At 39.9% G+C, this 10,534-nt stretch overlaps 1 protein-coding gene across 1 annotated transcript in view; it reads left to right on the plus strand.

Moving 5' to 3' along the window:
- Positions 1 to 4,314, plus strand: part of PRKG1 (protein kinase, cGMP-dependent, type I) — a 710,261-nt gene extending 705,947 nt beyond the window's left edge. Inside the window, exons 16-17 of the mRNA XM_015415260.1 lie at positions 847 to 913; positions 3,590 to 4,314. Of these exons, the coding sequence (XP_015270746.1) occupies positions 847 to 913; positions 3,590 to 3,688 (166 nt within the window). The 3' untranslated portion in view covers positions 3,689 to 4,314. The remainder of the gene's footprint in view (positions 1 to 846; positions 914 to 3,589) is intronic.
- The last annotated feature ends 6,220 nt before the right edge of the window (positions 4,315 to 10,534 follow it).

Genomic DNA, 10,534 nt, shown 5'->3' on the forward strand with positions numbered 1-10,534 from the left:
AGCAGCTGTTCTTGGGTGGCCACGGGGCCATCCTTGCCATTGGCTCAGTCGCCGCCAGCCTGGCGTGCCTTCTCCCGGCACTTCTGGGCCAGCAGGAAGGCGCGCGGCATGGCGCGGGACGCTTTAATGTGCTGCTTGGGCGCCATCTCCACCACCTGCTTGCCACCCCCATCCAGGCTGCCGGAGCCCCCACCTCTCGTTTCTGCCTCCACCAGGATGCTGTAAGCACTGACATTTTTTTTTTAAAAAAAAGAAATTTCTTAAGCGCATGTATGCCCATGTGCTGAAACTGTTTGTTTTTTGGTTTTTTTTAAAAAAAACAACCTACAGAGAGTGGTCAGATGGCCCTATTCGCAATCATTTTGCAATCATTGCGAAAGAGGGCTGTCCATATAGGTGAAATCGCGCATTCAAAGCGCGAGAGTCAGGAAAGTACTTGATTTTCCCGGGGTCAGGAAAACCTACGAGTATTGCGAGAGTGAGCCTGCTTCGGTGCGGGAGGCGGATTGGCGCATGTGAACAGAAACTTTAAATGCTGGAGGAAACAGTGGCGAATCCCGATCAAAGGGACAGTGTGACTCTGTTTCATTCAGCACTTTGCAAGCAAGTGAAACTAAACAAATGTTAAATAGATAGTTGTGATTCAAAATCAGTAATTTATGCTGGCATTGCAGAATTCCATCCATCACTTTAAAAAAAAAAAACCCAATGATGCAAAATATTAATGGCTGTGTATCTGTGCCTTGAGGATTTGAAACATGTTGTTTTCTAGGCTATCCAATTCTACTGCAGTGGCATCTGTGCCATCTGTCTCCCTGTCTGAACTGAGCATTTTCCTCTCTCTAGGTGGTTTGAAGGCTTTAACTGGGAAGGTTTAAGAAAAGGTACATTGACACCTCCTATAATACCAAGTGTGAGTACACTTTTAACCTCTATATTTGCTTGTACATCCTAATTGTGATAGCAGAACCAGTGAATGGGCTAAATGGCTGGGAACGGTCACTGGCACAGTCATCAGGAGGTTTGGATCAGAATAGCATGTGTGCCTGTCTCAGGTGGTTTTCCCATTGCCATTGTTGTCAGCAGTGTGGCTGGGTTGCAATTGCTGCCCCTGGCATTGAACTCATTGGTAATGCACTTGATCATGCATCAGAACTCGCCCACACATGCAGAAGCCCTGAACTGAGATGCCTCTGTAAATAACTTTTCCCTCTTTATTAAAGTAAAAATACTTCCCCCGCCCCCCCTTTCCTAGGCAGGTAACTTAAAAACTCTTGTGTGTTTCTTCTTTTGTTCCTCCTTCCTTTCTCTCACCATCATGATCTTTTATTTTGTTCCTATCTGGCAAAGTGGGCAACTTGTCAGGTTCTTGCAAGCCTACACCAGTCCCTGAGGCTATGCTTTGGCTCCCAGAGAAAAGGCTTTTTTAGTGTCAGGCATGTTGACTCAGTATATAAGCCACACAACTGCCAATTCCCATGGTGATCCCCGTTATTCCCAGTTGTTGATCAGACTTGATGTCACAGTCTGAAACAGTAGCACAAAAAGTCTTTTCTATGCAGTAACACCTGTACACACACTCACAGTTTAGCATGCTAGCAATAAAGCTGCTTCCAAATACAGTATTTTGCAAACGATTGGCTCTGTACTTGGAAGTACTGGCTACCTGAAGGCTGTATGTTCAAGTGCTGCTAGTCCAGATGGACTGAAAGAATCGGCTCAGGTGACACAGCAACTGTTGTATCAGAGCAATTACAGCAGCCTGAGGGGCAAACTACATGAGACGCCCAACACGTTTTGGGTCCCAGGTATACGACTGGACTCTCAGTTGTACATCAGGGGAATACACCTTAAAGAGCACTCATTCACTCAGCACTTAAGGTGAGTTCCCCCCCACGTGCGTCTCACTGAGTCTGGTCACGCATCCATGACCCAATGTGTGACAGGTGTATCATGTAGTTACGCCCAAAAACTCACACAAGAGGGACTTCTTGGTTTGGTGCCATGGTCACTGCAACAAGACCAACAATGGGAGAAAACCATCCAAAGGAACTCTAGGACACAGCTCTCTTGTAACCATTAGGCCTGGGCCCAATTGGGCTCCCTAATTTCACAGCTTTGTTCGTAGGCTACTAAGGAAACCCTCTTCCTTTTGATCAAGATGGGTAGCCATGTTAGTCTGTTTGTAGCAGTAGAAAAGAGTCCAGTAGCACCTTAAAAACTAACAAAATTTGTGGTCAGGTATGAGCTTTCATGAGTCACTGCTCACTTCTTCAGATAATGATGCTTTTGGTGATGCCCAGGGGAGGGTGTTGCAATCAGAGGTAAAATATTGCCATACAGCATAGGAGAAAGGTTGCCACCTCTCTTCCAGCATTTTCACTTCAAGGAAAGTCAATGGAAAGGAAGGAATGTGTCACTCTTTTGCCTAGGCAGTCTTCCCAAGTTGGGCTACAACAATTTAATGGCCCTCCTTCACAGCAAAGTAGCAGTGTTAGCAGCAACCTAGGGCAAATTGGCAATACCACTTTTCACACTACCTCACTGACAGTCTAGTGTCATCCTGTCCACTATGTGATCTTTGATTCACTGGGACACACAGGGGAAAAAATGAAATAGTGCAGAAAGGGGGAACACAGCGGCTCTGAACAGCCATGAAGAAATGAGAAAATAAGGTACATTCAGGGGATTCAAATGGGGAATTTCCACCCCCAAAACTTGCCTTTTGCCTTGAAAAAGTTCACAAGCAATTTTTAGGCTTAGTCTTAGTAACTATATTCTACCAGATGCACTGGGAGGGGGGCTTTTTAATAAATGAAATAAATACATAATGGAATAAAAATAAATGGAAATATATTAAAAACTCTACTTGTTTGTGATATGATTCCCCCTCCCTTTTTATAAATTCCTTTTTTATTATAAATGGTCAGCTAGGTGATCTGAGATCTCAAAAAATTATTTTCTGTATTACAGACCTAATCAAAACAAGCATCAGCTTTACAATAGAGTATAAGCTGATTTTTTCACGTTTATGAATAAGCTTTGGATTTCCTTTGTGTGTCAGGTTCAGATTCTCACTCGCTGCAAATTTCACTTTAAATATTTCACTTTTGTGATTTCAGCAATTCACTGTGGCACTCCTGAACAAAACTGAAGCAGTACATTTCCTACCCTCCTTCCAACAGTGTGATATACTGGAAAGCAGTCCATAAATTATGTAATTCCAAAGAACTAATAGTAAATTACAAATGCAGAAATAGCAAATAAGCATTATTTCCAAGTGTACAGAATCGGTTTAGTATTGCATGAGCTCATGAATATCATTTTCTGCAAACACTGGGTTCCATTCTCTCTTGGCGACTGTACTACTGTAAATGGACACTAGCATATGAAACTCTTGTTCATTTCCTAGCTTTTTAAAATATGATGTTTGAAACTCTATCTGATGAGCATGAATTCGCAAGAAGCAGTATGTATGGGCATAAGAAAGTCATAGATTTGAAAGCAGAAATCTGAAAATGTTCTAAAGATTCCAGACAAAGCTTTGGAAGCCTCAAATACCAAAAGCCTCATTTTCTTCATTGGACAGGTTGCATCTCCCACAGATACAAGCAATTTTGATAGTTTCCCTGAGGACAACGATGAACCACCACCTGATGACAACTCAGGATGGGACATAGACTTTTAATGTATCTCTCTTACCTGCTTCTGCCTTGCTGAAGACAGCTTCCTGAGATATGGCTGCCAGCAGACCTGAAGGAATTGGGAAGGATTAGCGCTCGGGGTCACCATGATGCCTTGATTGATGCTGCTACAGTAACTACAGTGGCATTAGGACTTATCGCTTAGATGACAATAGTGCTCTTCACATGTTTTCTGTTTGAACTTACCATAGCAGTTGACATGGTGGTCCTGAAGCAAAGCCTTTTTCACTGGTAAATAAATGTGTTTTCTATCACTGTAATGAATTTGCTATGCTCCAGTCATAATTTGAAAGTTGAGTAAGATGCACATACTTCTAGCTGCAAGATCGTTTTTCTTTATTGTTTTAATTCTCAATAACGAAATACTCAGTACTGTAGTTTATTCTACACTGTAGAATCTACAGTCTAGAATCTGGGGTATTCCCCAATGGCAAAATGACTCGGGGAGGGGGTGTCTCTTCAAGGAGGCCGATGTACAAAGGACCATGAAGCGATCGGTCGAGGAGCTTATGTCAAAGCAGCGCTATAAGTTGTCTTTCTTTTCAAGCAGTATTCATGACAAGAATGAATGTTACCTTTTCCCCATTTTTAATTCCTGATGTGCTTTTCCCCCCCAAACTGATAACAAAAGCACAACTGCTACAGTTTTTGTTGAACTGTTAAGGCAGGTATGGGTCGGTTTGTTCTCGGATGTGTCTGGGAACACAGTATATCTAACATTTAATTTTGTCGGTACAGCTACATAAAGCATGTAGAAAATTATTCTTAAAACTACTTGTTTTACATACATATATATAAAATGTCTATGTTATACACACACACACACACACATGCACACAAAGAAAATTATGCTTATAGAAAGGTTCTAGAAAGGAAATGACAGTGGCCAACTGGTCTAATAGGCATGAACACTTAGCTTAAAACTACACTTACCTTTTAGAGCCCAATGAGGGAACATGCAAAACCCCCACTGCATACTGATATGGGTGCTATGTACATTTCTCATCTGTGAAACAACCAAACATCCACAGTCATTTCAGGAAAAACAATGTAGCACGAGAAAAGAAACACAAAATATTGTTTATATATTCAATTTTGCTTCCGCTCCACAGCATTGCCATCATTTCTGTTTTGTTATTTTATTGATCCTCTTGATCCCACAGCTATCAGGCTATATTTGTTTATTTTTTTGTCTTTCAAAAGATAAGTAGCTCAGTTCTTTCTGTGAAGCATAATAATATAACCTTATAATTCAGTCTAAAACATGGAGCTAATGCAGCCAAAGTGGAGCACTTTGAAGTGCCACTCATTTCAAAGGAAGTGCTTACATTTCTCCTGTGGGAGTCAATGCATCTTTAAAATGCTTCTCTTTGGGTGGATTATACTCACCAGGCAGGAATCTTCTGACATACCCATGTCACTGTATTGACAGTAATAGATTACAAACATATAAAGCAATGGTAGCAATCTTAGTAAAGGGCATCCCTCCTCCCCATGCGTGGCATCAACCAGCAACTGTACACTTCCAGTATACTTGCGCCTTTATGCCAAGTATTGTAACTGCTAAAGCATCCTTGCAGATATGATGAAATGTTTGTAATTAGTTCCAAAAAATTTTTCCTACTTTCTAGATATCATCACATAATATGAAATGCCCCTGAAAATATACAACACTACCCATTCATTCAGGCACTTTCATTCACCCATTCATTCTGGTTGCAGCTGCACCACCAAAGTCTAACAACCTTCTCTTTCCTCTGAATCCAATTATAGCCCATTTTCATTTCATTATTGACCCTTATCTACTCATTTAGTCAGTTTCTGATTTTTTGTGTGTATGTCCACATTTCTCCTAACCTATGGTGATGACTCTTTGCTTTCATTGTTGCTGCCAGTGCAGAGGTAGTGATGATAGAGCTTCCACCCAGGGAATTTCCTGTGGTGAGGCAATGAATTCCCATTCCAACTATCCTGCTCCAACCATCTTTCAGTTCCTCCTCTCCATTTTTTCCCCAGGCAATCTAGACTAAACTGCTTGCACCTTTTCCCTTATACTTCTACAATAAAAAGGGCTGGAGACTTAATTTTTTTGAAATTATTTTTAATGTAAATGAGAATTTGAAGGAACTACTATTTTAAATCGGAAAAAATATAAGTGGTAAGAGATCGTTATAACTTTATTGTACTATACTGCAATGGCAACTAAGAGTTTGTTTAAAGTCCTGCAAAAAAACCAAATCTTGATGCAGCAGGAAAGTTGTGCCCATGAGGAGTGGTAAGAAAGTGGTGCCAATGTGGGCGGGACCAATTACAGCACCACATCATGCAGAAATGCCAAAAAAAAGCCCTCCGCTTTGGAGGGCAAGATTGAGGTATAAACTTTCATCTAAAAGCAACCCTGTGCCTCTTTCCATTCCACTCCCCTACTTGCTTTCCAGTATTTTGCCCCACCATTCCCATTCTATAGTTTGTGCAAAGAGAATTCCTCCCCCCCCCCCCCAACCCTGAATTACAAAATATATTGGGAGTAGCTCTTGATTTTCCCCCAGCCAAGACACTTTGGTGCAATGACTTCTTTACTAGCTCAATAAAAAACACCTGCCTAAAAAAGGAAAATCTGAATTTTTTACAAATTAGCAGCTTCTTAGAACAATATTTTCAGTTAACCAATGCAACCAGTCTTCTAGTCATCAGTAGAGGTACAATGCACTGAAATTTTCCTTGTCACAAGTTTGAAACTAGCGTATGTCTGTGTGGAGTCATTCCTGTTCAAGCTTTAGAGCAGATATGTGGGCTCATTTCCACCCTGTGCTGTCATTCAGCTCTGATACCCTGAAAATATTTTATGTATTAAAAGAATATGATGGCATATTGCTCATACACACCAACCAGGAGTATGAGTGATTGGACACCATGTTATGAAAAAGAACATGCTGTTTCAGGCACACATAGGATCACATGGCAATAGAAACCAAGCTTACCAGCCATGTGATGGAGCAGGTAAGGTCACATGCATGCGCACACAGACACACACACAACTCTGCTTGCAGTTTCTTACTGGATATTTAGGGCTGAATTGGCCTGAAAACTGAGTGCATAAGTAGGAACTACAGGGCTCTTTCTTCCAAGTCGGAGAACAGCTAGACGGAAACGTTCCATTTCCAATACACTGGGTAGTCCAGAACCAACACAGGTTCCTTAGTATAAAATCTATCAATTGTTTTATTTCTAAAAATTTCTTCAAGTTATACATAAAAACCATAAATATCACAATTAGAACACAACAGAACAATAAATCAAGTAATAGAGAACTTCCACTGCTCGATCCACTCCAAAGCATCAGGATGCCAGAGGTGCAATTTCATGTCTCCCCCACCCTGAGCATGTTTTGTGCAACCAGTATTAAAGAATACACATTTGTTAGCTTCTGTAAATTTGTGTTGTTCAAAATCAAGTCAGCCATTGTGGATAGCACTGCATGATCAAGTTGGGAAATATTAATTTTTGATTGTGTCTTATAAATTGCTATTTTGTAATGGATGCTTTTCTTCTTCCTGTGTATGGAAAATCTGGGGCCTGGATTTTTTTTTGTTTCCGCTGAGGAGGAGATTTGCTTTGATTTCATCCTTTGCCAAAAAAAAAATTAAACTGGACCAGTCTGTGCAGGTGCAGGTGCAGGAAAACACACTATCAGTTTATTCCACTTCAGAGCTATCTCTCTTCTGTTTGGTTTGATTCTTCTTCACACTTATGAGGCCACCCACAAGTTGAACGGATCTTCCTACACAAGTCAACAATTTCCCAGAAGAATTGGAGAACTTCGTTTAATGCAGGCCTCTAAAATAATGCTCAGTTTCAGGATGCTTTACTATCAATATGTAACAAACAACACATAGTATCACTTGTTGATCATGTCGGCCACTTACTAATCCTGTGTGGCACAGCATCTGGCAAGGCAGAATTACTTCTACACCCCAAGTCTAACACTTAATTCTAAACATGTAATGGAAGAATTTAAACACTGTCTGAAGCAGACATGTGATACTAGGGCTAAAACAATACTTTAGTCAAAAGTCACCTTGTTGCTGCATTAAAGCTGGAAACACTTTCACATAATGCTCTCCACCCTCCATCTTTGGCAAGTGATACGGCCACATTGAGTGAACTGAAACGTGAAGCTTGTTCATTTTAATTAATTGACTTTTCCTAGTCCATGCATAAGAACATGCTGTCTCTATCCTAAAGAGTTCTTATGCTAATGCGTCATGCAAGGCACTCAGCTGAAGTCACACACAAAAGGAAAAAAAGATTTATGCAAAGAGAGTGTCCAAATGAGCTTGCGATGAATTATTATGCTCAATCCTCTTCCGTTCGTCCTTCAGTCACACTCAATCATACGTAATTGGTGTGGTGTGCACTTAATACAAATTTATTTTGTCATATGATTAAATCACTTTGCATTTTCTTTACCAAAAGTATTTTAAATAACTTAAAACTAGCATATGTATATTAATAAACCCTGCATTTATAGGTAATATATTTTATTTACATATAGAGAGATAAAACACACATTCACATTTCCACGTACTTTCTCTTACCCAATGCTCCCTCTCAGCTGTGGAGTCTTGTGAGCAAAAATTCTACTTTGTGAGTGACTGATTTGGCTACTGCATAAATTAGTTTGCTCTGGAGCCATCCTTCCTGAGCTAAGACAAAAATGTGTGAGACGGAGGCTAAAAAACTGTGAGCTAGCTCACACTAACTCAGCTTAGAGGGAACACTGCTTACGACTGCTCTACATGTTATTCTTTCCACACCTATTCTGCCAAAACCTGCACCCCGCTTTGTATCTCTAGCTGTAATGTGAGACAGGTACATCACTGTACACCACCAGGTACCATGTTTCTCTGCTCCCTATTCAGCATCATGGAAGCTGCTAGCAGGGGAAAGACGATTTGCCGCATCCGTGTTTTGAATGTGCTTCACATTACAGCTGGGAGTGCAAAATTCACTGCAGGGATGCCATTTGCAGCAGCATCCACGTTGGAAGCGTAACATGCAGCCCATGTATTTATGGCTGCAGTCCTCAAATGAGTAAGATCCATTCACTTCATTAGGCTTTACTCATTAATATATGCTTGAGTTTGGGACTTTTGCTTCCCTTTAATATATGGGATGATGGTGTACTTGTATAAGAAGAAAAATTGCTATCCTATTTAAGACACCTTTTTCTTTTCTTTTTTGCTAAAACTGGGTTCTAAAGATATAAGGAAGCCGTAGCTTATTACAGTGCTGCATTTATTCACATAAAAACTCTTATTTAATAATAGGACCACAAGCAATTATTTATGTAAATAGGTATTTTTCGTGTTGATATTTTGTGGTACTCATAATAGCTTTTGATTTAGAACTTCATGGCATTATTCCTCCATTTTCTTATTTGTAAGGTAATGTTTTTAGCTCAAAGTAGACTTGAATTAATGTCATAATTGTCAGTATTACTGAAACTGATGTCAACTGTACCGTTGTCCATCTGTCCCATAGTTTAAACCATCATCTAGCTGTTTGGCATTGTTGCAAGTGCCTTAAATTCATGGCAACCTATTTAAAAAAATACAAATTTGGTGTTATGCTGCATGACAAAGACAAACACACCTCAAAATGTTGTCCTTTCTTAGCTTGCTGCGTTTTACAGTTTTTTCGGCTAACAGTTTATAAGCCTTTATTATATAATATTGATGAATTACAGAAATGATGAAGTTGTTCTCTTATTTCTGTTATAAATGTACCAGAGCTGTGTATCTGTTAATGAGATACAGCGTCATTTCTGTGAAATGTATAAATGTATGTGCAGGTCAAATTAATATATGACATACTATCAGTCTGTATACAGGTATTCCTGTTTTGCTAAGCTGTGCAAGTTTTAAAACTGTAGTGCAGTAAAAGTTCTAACATACACATTTTCTAATAGACTCCATTGCAAAAACGTTCCAATCAAACCAATGATTAGCAAAATTGACTGTAAAAAAATTGACACCAAACAGAATCACATTCTTCTCGTCGTAAAACCAATGACTGCAAAGGGAGTGAATCTTGTTGCACCACTGAACAAAACAGGACCAGTGCTTTCTATGAGTTCTTGTATATGCAAACCGTTTCTGAGACAAGCTCTCAGTACACCTAGAAAGCTAAACACTGAAAGTGTGTTCTTAGTCCTCTTCCTCTGTGAATGGTCCACTCCATCAACAGACCACAGTACTGAGACATTGATGTTTCAAACTTTAATAGCAAAGGGAAATTGATTCAGAGTTGCCTACTACCGTACTTATTCCAATGTATGCTGTTTTTACACTGGTGGTTTCCTTTATAACCTTATGGCTATCTTTCCCCCCCCCCCCCCCTAGTTTTCTTCTTATTAAGAATTCTACATGATGGGGGGGGGGGTTGTTTGTCCAAGAAACACTTTCATTGAATGGTCATTGACCAGTTGCACTCTTTTGATGTAGACTGAAAAACCTTTTTACCATAAACCTAGCTGCTTTTGTTTTGCTCTGTATTTTCCCTGCAACTGTAATTGCCGAGTGCCTGTTGTATACTTTATAGAGTTGAAATTAAAAAAAATTACTTTTGAATATTATTGCCTCGTGCTTCAATATTGTTACCTTTTGGAGTATTGTCACCCAACATGTAGGATTCATGTTTTCCCCCCTTTTCTTTCTGCAAAACATAAACATTACATGGCAAAAGCAGTAGAGACATATTTTGGGAGAGGCATACTTTTCTATTATACTTTCTTCCAGTAATGTGAGCCAGTTTGGTGTAGTGGTTAA

The sequence above is a fragment of the Gekko japonicus genome, unplaced genomic scaffold (assembly GCF_001447785.1).
Source record: "Gekko japonicus isolate JY-2015 unplaced genomic scaffold, Gekko_japonicus_V1.1 scaffold323, whole genome shotgun sequence".
Lineage (NCBI taxonomy): Eukaryota > Metazoa > Chordata > Lepidosauria > Squamata > Gekkonidae > Gekko > Gekko japonicus.